Below are 20381 nucleotides of genomic sequence, written 5' to 3' on the forward strand. Positions count from 1 at the left end.
CCAAGTATTAGATAGTAATAAGTACTGTGTACAGTATTTAAAGAGAGCTCCTGGAGTGAGCAGCAGCGTGTTCTGAACAAGGGAGTGCAGTGAGGAGCCTTGGAACTCTTCTCCCTCTTTCCTTTTAGGAGGGATGTGTTCAGGGGTGTCAGACCATTTTCCTTTCATTCATCCACTCATTCATTCATTCCTGCAACAAATATCTATTAAACCCTATTTTATTCCAGTGGTGAACAACACAGATGTCAGTGGTCTTTGGTGTTTACATTTTAGTGCAAAGAGACAGACAATTTGATATAAGAAAAATATTAGATAGCAGGATACATTAGAGGAAAATGAAAATAAGGTGACTTCTGTTTACAACAGCCAGGACATGGAAGCAACCTAAATGTCCATCAACAGATGAATGGATAAAGAAGATGTGGTGCATATATACAGTGGAATATTACTCAGCCATAAAAAGAAACGAAATTGAGTTATTTGTAGTGAGGTGGATGGACCTAGAGTCTGTCATACAGAGTGAAGTAAGTCAGAAAGAAAAAAACAAATACTGTATGCTAACGCACATATATGGAATTTTAAAAAGCGGTACTGATGAACCTAGTGGCAGGGCAGGAATAAAGACGCAGACGTAGAGAACGGACTTAAGGGCATGGGGAGGAAGGGGAAGCTGGGATGAAGTGAGAGAGTAGCATTGACATATATACACTACCAAATGTACAATGGATGGCTAGTGGGAAGCTGCTGCACAGCACAGGGAGATCAGCTCGATGCTTTGTGGCGACCCAGAGGGATGGGATAGGGAGGGTGGGAGGGAGGCTCAAGGAGGGGATATGGGGATATATGTATACATACAGCTGATTCACTTTGTTGTACAGTAGAAATTAACACAACGTTGTAAAGCATTTATACTCCAATAAAGATGTGAAAAAAATAAAATAAGGTGACTTGATGAGTGTGACTGGGTAGCTACTTTAGATTGGACTGCCAGAGAGGGCCTCTATTAGAAGATGAAATTTAAACTGAGATCTAAATAATAAGGAATTAACCAGAGAGAGAAATAAAAAGAAGTACATTTCAGGGCAGAGGGAATCGCTAGGGCAAAGGTCCCAGTGTGGGGAAGAGCTTGGCATATTTGAAGAATAGAAAGAAGGCCTGGGGGACAGGAGCAAAATATGAGTGAGAAAAGGAGAGGGAGAGGGGGAGGGGAAGAGAGAGGAGGGGGAGAGGCAGAGGGAGGGGAGAGGGAGTGAGGGAGAGGGAGAGGTAGAAGTAGATAGGTAACATTAAAGAAACAAGTACTAAATGTGATACTGAATACAGTCTGAGAAAATATTAGCACAGGTTGAAAGGGACAGGCTTCATTGAATCAGGACTCAAATCAGACTCTGATAGAGAAGTAAGAGTTTTATATATAGAAATAAATCAGTTATCCTTTCTAGGTTAGAAGGGTGACTGTGGCATCAGGGTAGGTAGGGAGCAATAAAAAGAATAGGCCCGGGCTTCCCCGGTGGCGCAGTAGTTGAGAATCTGCCTGCCAATGCAGCGGACATGGGTTCGAGCCCTGGTCTGGGAAGATCCCACATGCCGCAGAGCAGCTGGGCCCGTGAGCCACAATTAATAAGCCTGCGCGTCTGGAGCCTGTGCTCCGCAACAAGAGAGGCTGCGATAGTGAGAGGCCCGCGCACCGTGATGAAGAGTGGCCCCCGCTTGCCACAACTAGAGAAAGCCCTCGCACAGAAGCAAAGACCCAACACAGCCATAAATAAATAAATAACTAAATAAATAAAAAATTAAAAAAAAAAAAAAGAATAGGCCCAGGAATACTTTTCCTTCATAGCATTTCTCAGAGTGACAATGATTTATTTATGTGTGTGATTTTAAATTAAGATTTCTCTCCTCCACTAGACTGTAAGCTCCATGTCATCAAGGACCATGTCTGTTTTATTTTCCATAATACGCCTGACACAAAGACAGGCATTCAATAAGTATCTACCAAATGAATGAATGGCTAAGAATGAACACTCTGTGTCTGGGATGGACGCTGAGAAGGCTAGTCCAAGCAGAGTAGAGGGTAGAGTCTAGGAAGTAGGAGATAAGGCTACATAAGTGTGAACTCATTTTCCTCACTGGTAGTATGGTATAACAACAACCATCTCACAGGGACATGTGATGGTCTTAAAATATGTCCACAAATTCTTTGATAGTCCTCCCTTCAAGAGGTGGACGCTAATTCCCTTTCCCCTAAGTGTGGCCTGCACTGAGTGTCTCACTTTTGGCCCACAGAATAAAGTGCAAGTGACAATGTGCAACTTTGAAAACTAGGTCATAAAAAAGCACTGTCTTCCTTTTTGCTCTCTTTTGGATCACTCACTCTGGATAAGCCGGCTGCCATGTTGTGAGAACACTCAAGCAGCCCCATGGAGAAGCCATGGTGGGACAAACTGAGACCTCCTGCCAACAGCCATGTGAGTGAGGATGCTTCAGTCCCAGTCAAGCCTTCAGATATGCAGCCCTGGCCGTATATCTTAGCTGCAACCTTAGAGAGATCCTAGCCAAAACAACTCAACTAAGCTGCTTCCAAATTTCTGACCCAGAAAACCTGCGAGCTAATAAATGTTTGTTGTTTTAAGTCATTAAGCTTTGGGACAAATGTAACACAGCAACAGATGACTAATACAGGCTATGAGGCTTAAATGAGATACATATCTAGAGCTCTCAGCACAGTACCTGATACAAACAAAATACCAAGTAAGTGTTAGCTCTTTAATAATGAAATTTAATAAGCACTTAAACATGCAATTCTCCATAAGTGCTCCAAAATACTCAGACTAATCTTCAACATTCTAACTCTATCCATTTAAAAATAAAATGGGTGAGAAACTTCAGCTCCAGAGAGATACTCTCAGCAAACTATAAACCTCTTAAGAGCAGCAGTTACATCAAGGAGGTTTTAACACATGCCCTTAAAAAGATATGAATAACACTTAGGTTTGAAAAGCACATACAGAAATAGGTATTCTCATGCACTGTTAATGTAAATGTAAATTGGAGACGACTTGTTAGATGGTTATCTAGGATTATCTGTCACAATTTGAAACGTTTACACCGTTTAATTCAGCAATTTCATTTCTAGAAATCTATCCTAAAGGTTACTTGTTTAATCAAGAAGAATAGAATACCTAGGAATAAATCTAACTAAGGAGGTGAAAGACCTGTACTTGGAAAACTGTAAGACCCTGATGAAAGAAACTGAAGACGACACAAACAGATGGAAAGACAGATCGTGTTCATGGATTGGAAAAATTATTGTTAAAATGACCATACTGCCCAAGGTAATCTACAGATTCAATGCAATCCATATCAAAATACCAATGGCATTTTTCACAGAACTAGAACAAATAATTCTAAAATTTGTATGGAAACACAGAAGACTCTAAATGGCCAAAACAATCTTGAGAAAGAACAAAACTACAGGTATCATGCTCCCTGATTTCAAACTATACTATAAAGCTACAGTAATCAAAACAGTATGAGACTGGCACAAAAGCAGACACATAGATCAATGGAACAGAATAGAGAGCCCAGAAATGAACGCACACTTATCTGGGCAATTAATCTACAACAAATAAGGCAAGACTATACAATGGGGAAAAGACAGCCTCTTCGATAAATGGTGTTGGGAAAACTGGACAGCTACATGAAAAAGAATTGAACTGGACTACTCTCTCACACCATGAACAAAAATAAATTCAAAATGGATTAAAGATTCAAACGTAAAGACCTGAAACCCTAAGACTTCTACAAGAAAACACAGGTAATAAGCTCTTTGACACTGGTCTTATTAATACTTTTTAAAATATGTCTCCTTAGGCAAAAGAAACAAAAGCAAAAATAAACAAATGGGGTTTCATCAAACTAAAGTGCTTTTACACAGTGAAGGAAACTGTCAACCAAACAAAAAGGGATCCCACTGAATGGGAGAAGATATTTGCAAATGATATAGCTGATGAGGGGTTAATACTCAAAAATATACAAAGAGCTCATACAACTCAACATCTAAAAAACAAACAACCCAATTAAAAAATGGGCAGAGGATCCGAACAGACTTTTTTCCAAAGAAGACAGGCACATGAAAAGATGTTCAACATCACTAATCATCAGGGAAATGCAAATGAAAACCACAATGAGATATTGCCTCATACCTGTCAGAATGGCTACTACCAAAAAGACAACAAATAACAAGTATTGGCGAGGATGTGGAGAAAAGGGAACCCTCTTGCACTGGGAATGTAAATTGGTGCAGCTGCTAGGGAAAACAGTAGGGAGATTTCTCAAAAAAATAAAAAACAGAACTACCATATGATCCAGCAGTTCCATTCCTGGGTATTTATCCAAAGAAATGAAATCATTAATTAGAAAAGATATATACACCTCTAGGTTCACTGTAGCATTATTTACTATAGAAAAGATATGGAAGCAACCTGAGTGCCCATCAATAGATAAATGGATAAAGAAGTTGTGGTGTGTATGATACACACACATATATATATACAAAATGGAATATTACTCAGCCAGAAAAAAGAATAAAATCTTGCCATCTGTGACAACATGGATGGACCCAAAGGATGTTACGCTATGTGAAATAAGTCAGACAGAGAAAGACAAATACTGTATGATATCACTTATATGTGGAATCTAAGAAACAAATGAACAAACATAACAAAACAGAAACAGTTACAGATACAGAGAACAAACAGGTGTTTGCCAGAGGGGAGGAGGCGTGGGGGAAGGAAAGAACTAAGTGAGGGAGATTATGAGGTACAAACTTCCAGGTGAAAAATAAATGAATCACAGGCATGAAATGCACAGTGTTGGGAATGCAGTTAATAACTATGTATTATCTTTATATGGTGGCATAAGTTACTAGACTTATTGTAGTGATCATTTTGAAATGTATATAAATATCAAATCACTATGTTGTATAACAGAAACAGTATTATAGGTCAATTATAGTTCAAAAACAAACAGACTCATAAAAAGAGACCAAATTTGTGGTTGGTTACCAGAGGCAGGGTGGGGGGGAATTGTGAGGGGAGGGAGAGTGGGAGGAAGGTAGTCAAAAGGTACAAACTTCTTGTTATAAGATAAATAAGTACTAGGGACGTGATGTACAACACGATAAACCTAATTAACACTGCTGTACGTTATATATGAAAGTTAAGAGAGTAAATCCTAAGAGTTCTCATCACAAGGACAAATATATATATTTTTTCTACTTCTTTAATTTTTTATCTATATGAGATGATGGATGTTCAGTAAATGTACTGTGATAATCATTTCATGATGTATGTAAGTCAAACCATTATGCGGTACACCTTAAACTTACACGGTGCTAAATGATAACTAGTATAAAGGCTAAATGATAACTAGTATATCAATTATATCTCAATGAAACTGGAAAAAAACAAATTAAAAAAAGGTTACTTTATGCTCACCAGCATAAAGATGTATGCTCAAGACTATTCACTGTTTTCTTATTTGTAATAGCACAACTCTAGAAACATCTAAATGTCTAACACTAAGGATGTAGATATATTGAGTAAACAGAGAAAGCTGTAGAATATATACCTAATGATTCCATTTAGTCACACACACACGTGTGCATGTGCACACGCTAACCTAAAAGCTAATTCATATTAAAAGCTATTACAATTCTGTAAATGCATATAAAGGGGACTGTAAGAATGTAGCCCAGACTATTGACAGCGAAGAACTATGGGAACAGGGAATGTGTGTTATGTGTCTGTATCTGTGTGTAATGGGGGCACATACAGAGATGGGGTTGAAGGGGAGTTTTCGTAAGAGTTCTATGTGTATTTTACTATTAAATCTTATATAAGAATACATTCACATATTACTCATGAAATTTTAAAGACAAAAGACAGGAAAGAAATATACACATAGGAAAACACATCACAAAGCTTTGGAAGGGGTGTGACAGATTTCCTTGGCTGGCCCTTTCCCCATGCCCTCCACTGGGCCTTCCAAGACTATCTTAACATACTCAATCATAAAGTACTTGGAAGGGGTCTACCCCATGTGTGTTTTACTCAGTGCCCCAAATCATGTACACAATTGGTGCTACACCAACTTGATGGGCAAGGATATGATTATTCCAAATGACCTATCAATTGTGTAGTTCCTTTTTTTTCACCTGAGGGAACAACTCCTTCCACTGACAACTGGCCAGATCTTAAAGGGACAACAAGCTGTGTTCTAGGTGGAACAATCTGGGTAGAAACTACTCTCCCAGGTACGGCTCTATCCTGAGGCTGTGGCAGAACCTGATGCTAGTCACAGGTATCTCAAGAATGGTAATGGCCTCACAAATGGCCAGTGTGGCTGGCTGACAGCTATCATTTCACCCAAAACCAGAGCAGCAGCCTGAAAGCCGAGGCAATGCAAGGTGAGGTGCTGTTCCGCTTCTCCCCATGCCCCAAACGCTCTAGGCCTAGGGTATCAGCTGCCTCACAGAAAGAATATGCTCTGGAGAGCTGACCACTAATTCTCCAATTACCAGGCAACACTTAGGACTTCTTACTCACTTATAAGACCTGGACCACATACTGTCACTAGGACCCAGCTACAGTCCCAGAAACTGCAAAGCTGGATTCCATTTTTCAGCATTCCTCTCTTGGGTGGAATAATGCCCAAATCTGTAGAAAAGTACAGCAAAGCTACATGTTTAACTAGAATAGAGAGACAAGGGGCACTCTCCCATTACTGATATCTGGGACTGCTTTGGTCTCTGATAGACACATTCTAGCACGTCAGATTGGATTCAAGTGTTATAGAACTTATCTCTAAAGTCACACGTTGCAATTCAAAGAGTCTAAAAAGTTGAATTAGGTACAAACCATTAAGGAAAAATCTCCCACATTCCAGCCAAAAGATGAGTCATGACTTTCATGCATATTACATGACTTTTCATTAGTGAAATTAAAAATAGCTACTGTAGACCATTTTATTAGACCATTTTATACTATAAAAGCCTGAAATGCTGCTTTTCTGCTTTGGGGTTAAAATTAAGTGCTCTTTAAATAGTAAGTAAAAAAGTTACTAAAACAGACAATCATCATTGATGAATGATTATGAGCCCTGATAGGGACTTGACTTCACATCCTTTCAGCTTTATCTACTAAGCACCTACTGTGTCCTTTAGAGGTTATAAAGATGGAAGGCAGAATAGAAAGTTGGAAAGAAAACAGGCTCCTATAACTTGAATATTTTGTTAGCATTGCTACACAGCTGTTGACCTTGGGCAAACTACTTAATCTCATTGAGCCTTAGTTTTCTTACCGATAAAATGGAGATAGCACCTCCTACTTCATAGAGTTATAGAAGCGAAAAAAGAGAAAGGAGATCTCATATGTAGTACATCTAATTGGGGCCTGCATAAAGAAGGCATTTAATGAGTGGCAGTTACCATCTTAAGTGCCATCATCATCAGTACTATGCTCAAAGCTCAGAACACAATATACAACCTTCTGGTGTAATTAGATGCCTCAGAATGGTAAACTCCATGACTGGCTACTATAAAGAACCCACAGTTTGCCCCAGAGAGAGATGCTAATTGTCTCTCAGTGCTTCATGGTGGTTTACTTTCACCTGATGTACTGTCTGGACAAACTGCTCATTTGCTCTGTGAATACAAGCAAGACCACGGTTTATCCTATTTTTCTTGTAAAAATGGAGTGAATACCTGCTTTTCCCTCATAACTCAGAATCCAAGGCTAAATGATAACTAGTAAATACTAGGTGCTGCAATCCATCAATTATTTCATGAATACTTCTTAAAAATGAAAGAGAACTGAATAAAAAATAATAAAATATCATAAGGCAGCATAATATTAAGGGCAAGTGACTGTTTTCAGAAACTTTTATTTCAGTTATATACATGTATGCATGTGTTTACTGGGTAATGATGGAAAATATTTCTTACTGTGGGTTCCAGGCAAAAGTTTGAAAGCTTCTGCCCCAGGCCACTGATCTCTGGTCACAAGTGCTGAACCACCCCACTCCCAAACTACTGCTGAAAGGAGAGGGTAGCTTCAAAAACATTGGCAAGCACTTTATTCTAGCACGGTGCTCTCTGCCCTGGCTGATTCTGAACTCTGCGACTCTACTCTGAAGAACAGAATATCCTCTTAGCCACGACAGGGATGACGAAACAATTTTTAAGCACTTTGTGGGTGTACCATTCACTTGGCACTTGAGTTTTCTTCTCGACGCACATGTCTTTCTTAACTAAGCCATGGAAACTGAGAACAGGGGCTATAGTTAACAAGTGGCAACTGCAGCACCTTATTCATATAAGCACAAGGTTTGACTGTTGAATCCTGACAATGCTGCATCAACATCTTCTGAATATGCTCTTTTCCTCTGGCAGAGTCCCTCTTTCGGAATGAATGTGAGATCTGGCCAATTTAGGGACTGGAAAAGTTTTGGCTCTAGTCCTGCTTGCCTGGTCAAGGTATTTAACCAACTCTGTCATTTCCTCCAATGCTATTCTAGAATAATACTTATCATTAGCTGCTGATAAGTTTTTAGTACAGCATATAGCACTACATCCCAAGGCTGTAAGTCTGTAAACTATATTAAACAAAATAAGCTCTCATTATCTAATAAAAACAAGTTATCCAATTTTCTTGGGCGTTAGATGACACTGTTCTTAAATTGAATACCTACACTGTTCCTTAGGAAAAGTTGATTCAAGAATTTCTAACTTCCTCTGTTAAAACTCTGTTCCTTTGCAGAAAGGGTTAACATTTTAAATACTGGGTAAATGCATAACTATTACCTATTTTACCTGACTTTAATGTGTTGGGATCATAGTATGCAAAGCACCATTTCAAAAAGTAAGACAATCTGAAGTGAGTTCCCTATACTTACAGTTACATACTAAACAGACAAAATGAAATATTCATTGCTTACACAGAAATAAAATCACACTTTTGCTACCTGCTTATTCATTTCTGTGATGTTTATCCAGACTTTGTTCAATCCCAGCTCTCCAGATTCAATCTTCTCAAGTTGTTTTTGTTTGCTGAGTAGTTCTTCGTTAAGTTTGGGTATTTCTTGGAATGAGCTTTTCTGATTAGATTCCACTAAAAGCAAAAATAAGAACAATAATAAATAGCCATAAAGTTCCCTCATGGCTCCAAGATGAAAAAATGATCATACAGCAGGAAAGAAGATAGATTAATGAAAGTTAATTCTGGGAGGATAATGACAATTCATATCTATCAACTCCACTGTTCTGTTCAGTGAGCACTGAACACACTGTGCTATACTTATTTATTTGTCTGTCCCCTCCATCAGACTGACAGAGAGCTGCCTGAGGACAGGTCTTATTGGGTCCTGTATTCCCAGGGCCCAGCACAGTCCCAGGTACACAGAAGCATGCAAATGCCTGTCCAGTGAAATGACTGTATGGTATGAAATGGAGTTAATGTTACCCTATTAAGTTAAACAAAGAAAACTCAACAAAAAAATAAATTCAACAACAAAAAAATCCCCACAAAAATCAGGGGGTGGCGGTGGTATCCTCACTGTAAGCAAACCCACTACCTGAAAATTCAGAATTATTAAAGGAAATTAGATATTTTTATTCACATTTCAAAGATATGTGCTGAAGGATTTCTTTAAAAATAGTAGACTTGGCTAAGTCCTTTTAATGTAACATTTGATTTACACACAGTTTGCAGGAATACATTCATCTCATGTGGTAGGAATATTTTACCAGTCAGTCGAAATTAATGTAGCACTTATAGCACCCAACTGAATTTCGTACACATATTCAGTTAGGTTATAAAGAAAAACTTATCCCACACACGTCTGCGATTCTCTGGTGGTAAAACATCCTAAGGCTGGGGGAGAGTCTCTTTTTTTCCTGCAATCTATATGAATTAAGTAGAAGAGGAAGTAAGACAAACACATAAATAACTTGGATTAAAATTATTAACTAATAAACATGTGAGTCTGACAAGCCCTGAAAACACTCTGGATCCTGAGGATTGTATGAGCTAAGAGGGGATTATATTCATGATCTGATTTGGGGTTTTTTGGGAGAGATAAGACAAGTAAAGGCACTCTGATTACATAAATGGAATGAAGTGTAGTAAACAAACAACTTATGATTACTAATTCATGTTCTTTCAACATGGAAAGCAACTTATTTAAAATTTAGTATAGTAATACTCAAAATAACTTACTTAGCTCTTTTCCTGATCTTTAAGATCAGGAAATGGAGACTTTTGCCTACACCCTTTAGATACAACATACAATGCCAATAACAATATTTTATAATTATACATCTTTATAATTTGCAATAAACTTTTATGTAATTACTCATCTTGTGATCGAGCCCCTACTATGTGCCCGGCCCTGTACTTGGCACTAGTGCATACAAAAGACCCTGAAGCTCTCAGTCTAGTGGGGAGCAAGGCGTCGCCCCAGAATTACTATACAGTGTGACAGATGTCATGACAGAGAAATGCCCAAAGTGCTTTCGTAGCACTAATACATCTTTACATATTATGGATGGGAAAATGAGGCTCAGAAAGAATAAGTGACTTGCCTATGTTTCATAGCTAGTAATGAGCAAGTCAGGATTCAACAGTCAAACCTTGTGCTTCTAAGACCAATACTCTTTCTAGTGTACTTCAGCTGTCACAGATGCTTATATCCTAACAAGACCATTCTTAAGCTCTGCACTGAATGACCAAACTGCTACTCTCCCTGTATGACCAGAAATGAAGATGTCTGATTTATCAATACTGTCCTTTTCTTCCAAATTCTTTCCCCTCACTTTAGCCATGAGCGATAGGGAAGACTGCTTGGGAACAGAATCTCCTTTATAATAACTGTAGAGTCCTTCCGGAGTACCTGGTTCTAGAAGAATACTGAGCTGAGAGTTTCAGGCCAGCCAGCACTTCAAGCTTAAGGATCAAGTTACTCCTTGGCCTCAAGGGAAAAATACCAAGCCTATCTGCTTTGCTTTCTGTTCCAGATATTTCAGCAATCCTGCCTCCTTTCCTCACAAGTGTCTCGGAAGATAATGAGATAAAGGACAAGGGGCTCTGAATTTTTCAAAAAGGTATCTAAACCAGGTCAGCAGGTGGTCTTATTTCCACTGTCCTCTTGAAAAACAAGAAATAAAAATAAACTTATTGAAATATATTGAAAGTAGAAGCATAATTCAAAGGAAGATTATTTAAGTTTAACAAGATTAACCTCATTTAGCCAAGAAAATGGTTTTCACAAAAAAACTCTTGCCAAGTAGTCCACAATGGTTCAGCCTGCAGACTGATTTATGCCCCAGGCCCTACCCCATCCTCCCTCAGGAAGTCCTGCTTTAGACAGAATAGGTGCTGGCATATCTATTGCAGCAAACCAAAGCCCACAGAGCAGCTGGACTGACAATTCCAAATCTGCTTCATTCAACTGGCTGACAAATGCAGTCAGAGTCCCAGGGGAAGGCTGCTCAGTGATAGAAAGCAGGTCTCACAGTCCAGGGTACAACTCCTGGCATCTCCTGAATAGAGTATTTCCAGGTATTAACATGTGCTCAGTAAATATTTGTATTAACATGTGCTCAATAAATATTTGTTGCCTGATCGATTGTCAGGTCTATTACATGTATACACTTCAAATATGCATTTCTAAACAAAGAAATTTCCTGAAAATGAAAAGCTCAGCTAAGGTACAAATTACACTGGTGTTCTGAAAACACAGGCACAGAGCAATCAGAGAAATGAATCCCTGGAAGGCAGAACTGAGCAATGTTTTGAAATGTATAAATAAATAATTGCTATATGTAACCAAAACAAGCTGTAGTACAAACGTAGGAGGCCCAACTAGTTACGGAGAGATGATGGCACAGACAGGTGTCGTCAGTGGTTATTTATAGTTAAACACTGCTTCTCAGAACCTCATTTCCAAGTTATGATTACTACTTACCAAGATAACACTGACCTTAAAAACACCTTGTAATACTGCTAAGGACAACATTCAGGAGGGAAAATAACTAGAATACAAATCTCATTCTTACACTGTACTCTGATCCCACCAATTGATAAAACATATAGGTCAGGATGATCCTGGCAGAGGACTGTGGCCTACCCAATCCCATTCCCTGAATCAGAAGCTCAGAAGAAAACCAAAGTTAGTATTTCAATATATTTTTTTCAAGCAACATCACCAGGAACGTCATTAACATACTCACTAAGGATTAGCTGTCCCTAGGTCAGGTTTGGAACTTAACTAACTGCAGGCAGCAAAGAGAAGCTGGGGTGAAGGAAAGCTAGGATGTTGTGATCACCTATGGCTTAAGAGAGGAAGTAAGGAAACAACTCTAATTCTAGTTCTGGGGCCAGATTTCTTTATGACCTTGAGAAAGCCTGGTGGTCAGTTTCCTGGTGTGTTAAAGCTGTTAAAGTTAGGGTATTTTTGATTAACCTGAAACTGCTTCCTTAGCTTAGAAATTTTTTTTAAAAATTAATTTTATTATTTATAATAAAATTCAGGTTGTAATTGTAGCTACACACTAATTGTTAGTTAAAACAAAGACTGAGTAAAGCATCTTTTGGGTATAACTTTACTTTCTTTTTTTTGGTACTTTGTTTTTGTTGTTGTTTTTTAAAAAGTTTTACTAGCTTTAGAAAATTAACCCTTGAAACCTAGAACTAAAGATCTCAGTGTTACTAAAGGAAGATCTTTAGGTTAAAACAGGTTGAAGCTACCATGCAAACACACCTTTCAGAAAAAGTACTTTGGATGTGCAAAATACAACTTGACAGTTTTGAATATATAAAACTCTTCAACTTAAAGTTTCTTAAACTTTAAAACACTCATGAGACAAATATTTATTTCTGACTTGGCATACAGTAAGCACTCCGTAAATGCTGGCTATCATTATTACTGCTCAGTCCTATGTTTCTATAGGTTCTTCTTGAGGAGGAAACTGTCTGACAGACACTCCCACATGCTTTCTCAAATGTCCCTGTGAGGAGGAAGGAAACAGCCTAGTGTTGCTATTGCCACTTTATAGTTGGGGAATATGAAGTGGCAACAGGTGGAGATTAACCAAGATTCTAGACTTCTGGATCTTAGCCCTTCCCTTCTGCACTGTAAGTGTTGACTGCAGTACCATTATTTCAGATGCTATTTGTCCTAGTGGTGCATAAGCACAGTTTTTTGTTTGTGGATTTAAAAATGAGTAACTGTTACTGCATTCAAGCTGACAGCTAAGAAAGAGTTTAAAAATGCTGACAGGAACATAACTGCTTCATCAGAGTGAGCAAAAATCTTGATTCAGTGTGGTTCACTTTGTCCTAGAACCTGGAAAAAAGAGTCCAAAATTATACTCTGAAAAGGGTGACCACTTACTTGTTCTAAATTTTTCCTTGAGGGCATCCAGATCCTCCTTCAGAGCAACTTGCATCCACACCAAGCCAACGCAGGCCACAACACAGGCGGCAAGGATGACAAAAGCACAGAGGGGATAACAGATCTTGCAGCATCGTAAATAGTCTCCCCTGATCATAAGGACAAATTCAACCAGGAGTACAAAAGAGATTATGAATACAGCTTTATTCAAAATAGCACGCTTCGCCATGCAATTATAATCTCTAATGAATACCAGTTAATTCACCAGGGAACGCAGGGGTAACACACTTAAATCTGAACAGCAGGTTGAATGTGTCTAAATTATTAATATGACCTATAAAGAGTTCATCTATAGGGGACAAAGGTTTCAAACTTCACATGAAACAGAGGGAGTTCCTGTAAGCTACAGGAAGCACCTGTGGGCACTGCAGCTCACTGCCATCATCAATTCACCATCAGTTTCTTTGGAAACTGGCTCAGGTTAGGGAAGTGTAAAGACCAGAGCTTCTCTGCCATTCCATCACTGTACTGTAATTCACTTATCTATTTCTCTCTCTTAAATATATATACTCACTCCAGAGGACCTCGTTTCAGTTTACTGAAACTTTATAAACTTTTGAGTGAGTTTTACTCCAAATGGAATGAAAAAAAGTGGACACCTGGTACACTCCAGCTTATTGGCTCAGAAGGAAGGGAAACATAGAAAGGGGTTAGATTTCACACCAAACTTCAACCAGCACTCAAGGTCTAAACTAACCCAACAGGATAACTATTCCAGTTAACTATTCCACTTCATCAGATCTTCACAGCCCAAACCCAGGATTACCCTGAACTGGCAAAGAAACCAATCTCTTCCTTTAACATAAAAGGACACAGACATTCTAAACAAACAAACCTCAAAGGATTCAATCTCTTTTCTTCTAGCATCCCAACCTTCTGCCTAGCTCTTGCTTCCACAACCTCAGCAGCATACTCTTCTTTAAACGTGCTCCTTAAGAGAGTCCAAGGGCACCTTCAAGGTGGCCTTGGACTCTTTGGCCCTTTTCTACCATAACCCCCAATTCGCAATGTCTTTGTGCTCACTACTGGATTTGTCTAGTGGCTGCACCATCTAAAAGTGGTTTGAGAAAACCTGCTTCTTCTTTTTGTTTCCCACCCGTCATTTCTCTCGAGGCTCATGCTTTTTACAGAATGTCCCTCACCATATTCCCCCATCACCAAGATTCAGACCCATCAAGAGTGCAAAAAAAACAGAAACAAAACAAACAAAAAAAACCTCAACAACAACCCCTCCCCCAAACAACCAAAAAAATCCAACTAACCTAACAAAAAAACCTGCAGTCTTAAGGTCCCTGTCTCTCCTATACTTAACAAAAGGTCTAGTCCCCCAAATTTCTCTGCTCTTAGTTTCCTATTCTTAGCTTCTTTGCTACTCCCCCCGTGGTCTCTCTGGGCTCTTAGCACATTCCCCAAGTCCACCCTTCCACCCTAGATTCAGAGCTCTTCTTTGTATACTCAGAGATAGACCTCTAACTTATCCTTCATTCAGAAACTGAACTCATCTTCTCCCTAACATTCTTCCTCCCTCCGTGCCTTCCAAGGTCTACACACTTTTTTCTTCCTAAGAACTCCCCTCTCCTTCCCTTTAATTTGCCTCCTTGGTAGTGCAAGGAGATGCCTTTTCCCCATCCCACCCCTGAGTATTGCATTACTCACTTGACAAAGCGAGAGCGATTTCCAGCTACACCAAATTCCTCTTCCTCCTCTGAGCTGGACTCAGAGTCTGAGTCAGGAGGCTCGGTGCGAAGCAGGCGGTGGCCTGAGCCTTTCTTGGGCTTCTTTCTCCGGCTGTCCCCAGCCAAGCCGATCAGTGCATTGAGCTCTTTGCGTTTTTTCATCTTCTTGTGTGGGGTAAGTGGAGCACCCACTCCTGAGCTGCCAGGTTCGTACCCGACGCCCAGTTCTCTCGAGGCCTTGGAGCCGCCTTCCAGGGTGAGGAATCCTGGGCCAGAGCCCCTCTGGTCAGTCCCACCCAGAAGTGGGACTGACCAGATCCGCTGGGGGCTGGAGATCGGAGCCAGAGGAAACTGTAACTCAGATAGGTGGGGGAAGTCACATAAAGATGGCCAGGGAGCTGGTGATCCAAATGGATAAAGCCCTAGGCATGCACTGTCAGTTACCGAAGGGGGTATTGGACATGGAGGAGGTGGGAACCTTTGTCTCCCAAAGAGGATAAAAAGTCAAGTCAAGAGATTCTCAGCCCTGGTCAGTAGATAGTATTTCTAAGGGTGCTCCAGGAGCTGGGGAAGGACACAGATGGGTGTTTTGGACTTCCGGGGTAGAATTTCCAATGGAGAGAAAAAAAGAAACTTGTTCTTCAATGGGAGGAGAGGGGGAGATGCAGAGCGAAACGGTGGGAAGGCGCTGTTCCCTCCCTAGCTGGCAGCAGGAGGGGGCTCCCAGCCGCTACAACCCCGACAGAGAAAATGACCGAGTCTGAGATGATCACCGTCCTCCGGCCTCCGTCCTGAGTTTGAAGGAAGCCAGAGGCCGAGGAAGACCCAGAGCCCGGCCTGGAGGGCTCGACCTGAGAGGAGCCAGTCCCGAGCCTGGGGAGACCCCAGCTCTGCTGTCTGGGCCTGGGGGCGCGGTGAGGAGGGGCGACGGCGGCTCAGCCCACCTGAAGCGCTCCCACCCAGAGTTTGAGGTGTTCCGGCACGGGCGACTCTCGGCAACTCACACGCGCCGCCTCCACTCCAGCCGCGACTCCGGCCCCCGCTCCGGCTGCGGCCGCACCTGTTCCCGACTCGCTGGTGGCGGCGGCGGCGGCGGCGGCGGCCGCGGGCTCCAACCCCGGGCCATCGCTCCAGCCCCAATTCACTTCCCCCTTGGCAGCGACCGCCGGCGCCGCCTGCCAGTAAGGCGCGCTCCCATTGGCCGCCCGTCTGGTGACGTCACGCGAGGGCCGGTGGGGAGGCGGGGTGTTAAAGGACGCAGGCTCAAGCGAGGGCAGGTCCCACCTGCCGGTCGAGGAGGCTCCGCCCCCAGGAGGTTCGGGGATCTGTAGCTCACCTGACAAGGGCGAGTTTTGTTTCTTGAGGAGCAGGGATGGGCCAGGCAAAGCATCCAGCTGCTCGGCCTTCTTGGGAAATTCATCAGCCGCCCGGGCCCCCCCAGTTGTGACTAACCCAGCCTAGAGGCTCCAACCCTCTTACTCTCATGCTGTTTGTTAAAGATTTAGGCGTGTTACAGATTAATGACCTGGTTGAACACGTTCATTCATTCATTCCGTAAATATTTATTGAGAGATTACCATATGTCAGGAGCAGTTCTACCGCTGAGGATACAGCAATAAACAAGATAACCACTATCCTTGCCTTCCTGCATAGGGTTGCCCAATTTAGCAAATAAAAATACAGGATACTCAGTAACGTTTGAATTTCAGGTAAACAACGAATATTTTTTTAGTATAAGTATATCCCATGCAACGTCTGGGACATCTTCATACTTTTTAAAGTTAATTCTATTTTACCTGAAATTACTTTTAACTGGCTGTCCTGTGTTTTATCTGCCAACTCTATTCCTGCAGCTTATACTCGAGTGGGAGGACAGCAATAACATATAAAATGTCAGGAGATGATAAATATTATGAGGAAAACTGAAACATGATAAGGGGACAGGGAGTGCCTCTGTGATAAGGGGACCTTCGGTTAGAGATCGGGAGGCAGTGAGGGAGTGAGTTGTGCAGTGGCCAAGAGGAAGGAGTGACCTGAAAGAACTGCTGTGGCTGGACTTGAAGAGCAAGAGGAGAGCGGTAGAAAATGAGGTCAGACAAGCATCAGGGGAAGATCTTGTAGGGCCTTATAGACCACTGTGAGGACTTTGGAAAACCCTTGGTGCTTTAAGCTCTGGCTTAGATTTTTAAAAGATCACTAGCCACTGTGTGGAAAAGAGAATCAGGGAACAGTGAGGGACAAATAAAGATGATGGCAGTTGTGGAGATGGTGAGCATTCTGGATGCTTCTTGACCACAGAGCTAACAATATTTGCTGATGGTTTACAGAGAAGGTGAGCAAAAAAAGAGGAGTAATAGATGACTCCAGGGTCTTAGGGTGCAACAGCTGGAAGAAAGGAATTGCTGTTTACTGAGATGGGCAAGAACAGATTTGGGGCAAACTTGAGAAGTCAATTCAGTATTCAGATGGACTGTTTGGTATACCTATTTGGAGTTCTGGGCAGAGGTTGGGGCCTGAAATGTAAATCTGAAAGTCATCAGATGTAGATGGTATTTAAAGCAAAGTGCTTTGAACTACTTGGAAAAGGGTCACTTAAAGTAATTTTTATACCCACATTCTTATTGTGGCAATCACACTGTCTTTGTCTAGGGATACCCACCCAAAGTCTGGGTCTGTCTCTTATTTATCTTTATGTGTCTAGACCAGAGGTAGATGATCCGATATATATGTGATGCCTACATGAGTGGGCAGAGTTATACAGAGGTATAAGTGGAGTTTTGGAATCAAGAGATCTGCAATGAAATCATGCTTTGAATATTTGCTAACTCTGTCAACATGGAAGCCATATTAATTCTGAGCTTCAGTTTTCCTCTCTGCAAAATGAGGATTAATATCTATTTCACAGGACAGACAAATGAGAAGATGCTTGTGAAAGTGCTTCTGAAGCCCCCAAACATGGGCAGTTATTTTGGTTTTTTTTTTTTTGTCTCCTTTTGTTTCTAGAGCTGCACTGCCCAATATAGTAAGTAGTCATTAGCCACATATGGCAATTTAAATTTACATTTAGCTTAATTAAAATTAAATTAAAAGTTTAAATTAGTTCCCCAGTCTCACTGGCCACTGTGCTCCACAACCATACGTGGCTAGTGGCTATTGCGCAGCACAGAACAGTACATTTCCATCATTATAGAAAGTTTTATTGGACAATTCTGCAGTAGCACCTCCCTGAAGGTCTGGGGATGGACAAGAAAAGGTCTTGACTTCAAGAACCATTTCACAAACAAACCCTATGGTCATAAGAGGACACAGGCAAAAGGGGTGACTGGCCCAGGATGGCCCTTCCCATGGCCCTCCTGTGCTGTAGATGTTACATGTTCACCAAGGGAACCAGGGGCTGAGGAACCCAAGGGAGTAAGGTGGAGCCAAGGATGTATCACCTAGTTACAATGACATCTGGTCAGCCAGGCCCTGCCCTTTCATGCAATGGACTGGTCATGGGTGGGGAGGCTGGAGGAGGGGAGTTGAGAGCTAATGGGATGCTTCTGCTGGACCTATCATTCAGTCCCTCTGTCTGACTGTTTGTCTATTGGTCTATAGATAACACACCCTTCTGTGTTGGGTAAACATCCCATGAGATGCTGAGTCATCCTCTGAAAACTGATGGCCAGATGTTTTTTTCTCTCAGGAGCTCTTGGTACCTCTCTAGCCTCCTCCCTCATACCTGGGACCCTCAAGGCCTGTGATTAATCCAACCGTCTCAGAGCGAGGGCTCCTGCACTGAGGAGCCCACGGTGCCCTCCTACACCAGGACTCCTCAAGGTTGTAACCCATCTTTTCATTTGGGGATGTTCATATTATGATCTTGTGTCTAGGGAGGCCTGTTACCCGTTCAAAACTTGCCTGAAACGCAATGTGATCTTGGGTAAGTCACTTTGCAGCTCTGGTACTCCAACTTTCCTGTCTGTAAAATGAGAATAAGAATATTTCCTGCCCAGCCTTCTGCTCTGTGCTTTTTGGGGGAGGGAGCAGCATGAAAGTGTTTATATGCTGTGAAGTGTCATGTAGGGTGGGCGATGCCTGCTGAATCCTCCTAGCAGCTCTGTGGGGAGAGTGAGCAAGGATGACTTCCCTGTGCTCAAAATTCCATTCTGTGTGAGTGGCAAAGCCTCTTGAGATGCTGTGCTATCTTAGAAGACTCTACAGAGCACTTTCACTTGGGAAAACTGAGGCAGGGAGTGGGGGCAAACTTGCCTAGGGCCATGATCAGAAATGGGATCCAGGACTTCTGATTCCTGGGCTGAAGCTCTTTAAGATCTCAGAATCCTCTCTTCTCTGGGGTCGAAGTCCACATCTGAACTCTGCCACTTGGCAGCTGTGTGACCTTGGGCAAATGGCTGAGCCTCTCTGAGCCTCCACTTTTGTGAAATGGTGGTAATAAGAGTACCCAGGACCAGCCATATAATTTGTGGGGCCCAGTGCAAAAGAAAATGCAAGGCCCCTTGTTTAAAAATCAGGAAAAAAGCTTTTTTCCGTTCTCTTGTGATTTCTTGTTCAGCACATCATGCTGTTTATTGCTCACTAGTTAATGTCGTGCTCTTTTGGGCATGGGGACCCTCACGGGGCAGGGGGGGGGCCCTTCCTCATGAGTTGGCATGCACCACCAACCCAGCCCTCTTTGTGCCTGCACCCAGGCCCCTGTCTAGGATGAGGTGGGGCAGGGGGACAGGCAGCTGAGAACCCATCCTGGGGATGCGGAGAGGGAGGTTAGGAGAGGCAGGACTATGTATGAGTGGAGCTTCCAAGTCCCCAGTGTATGCTCCATGTTCCATCAGACTTCACTTTCAAAACAGAAATTCAAAAATAAAATGATTAAGAATTTCAAGATGGCGACCACAGAGCATTAAACCCCAACTGTGGGGCAAACTTCTGAGTTACGGGTTCTGTGCAACTGCACTGGTCACATACCCACGAAGCTGGCCCTGACAATACCTAACTCACAGAATAGCTGTGAAGAAATAATGTGCCTGACTCATAGTAAATGCTCAATAAATGTACCTGTTCCATTAATGTGATTATTAATTATTAAATGTGATTTATTACAGATTTATTAAGTGTGATTTTGATGATGACCCAGTTGTGGCAATACATCTTCATTTACCCAATAGAAAACGCTGCTTCCATCTGCTACAAGAA

At 41.6% G+C, this 20381-nt stretch overlaps 1 protein-coding gene across 4 annotated transcripts in view; it reads right to left on the minus strand.

The window, feature by feature from the left end:
- Positions 1-16349, minus strand: part of EFCAB14 (EF-hand calcium binding domain 14) — a 36254-nt gene extending 19905 nt beyond the window's left edge. For 3 of the 4 annotated variants that reach the window (XM_068539823.1, XM_068539824.1, XM_068539822.1), the window contains exons 1-3: positions 15169-16349; positions 13453-13601; positions 9025-9170 (exon numbers count right to left, since the gene is read on the minus strand). In XM_068539823.1, the coding sequence (XP_068395924.1) occupies positions 9025-9170; positions 13453-13601; positions 15169-15350 (477 nt within the window). In that variant the 5' untranslated portion in view covers positions 15351-16349. The remainder of the gene's footprint in view (positions 1-9024; positions 9171-13452; positions 13602-15168) is intronic. The other variant, XM_068539821.1, reaches the window with a different exon arrangement.
- Between the last annotated feature and the right edge of the window lie 4032 nt (positions 16350-20381).

The sequence above is a fragment of the Eschrichtius robustus genome, chromosome 3 (assembly GCF_028021215.1).
Source record: "Eschrichtius robustus isolate mEscRob2 chromosome 3, mEscRob2.pri, whole genome shotgun sequence".
In the NCBI taxonomy this organism is placed as follows: domain Eukaryota; kingdom Metazoa; phylum Chordata; class Mammalia; order Artiodactyla; family Eschrichtiidae; genus Eschrichtius; species Eschrichtius robustus.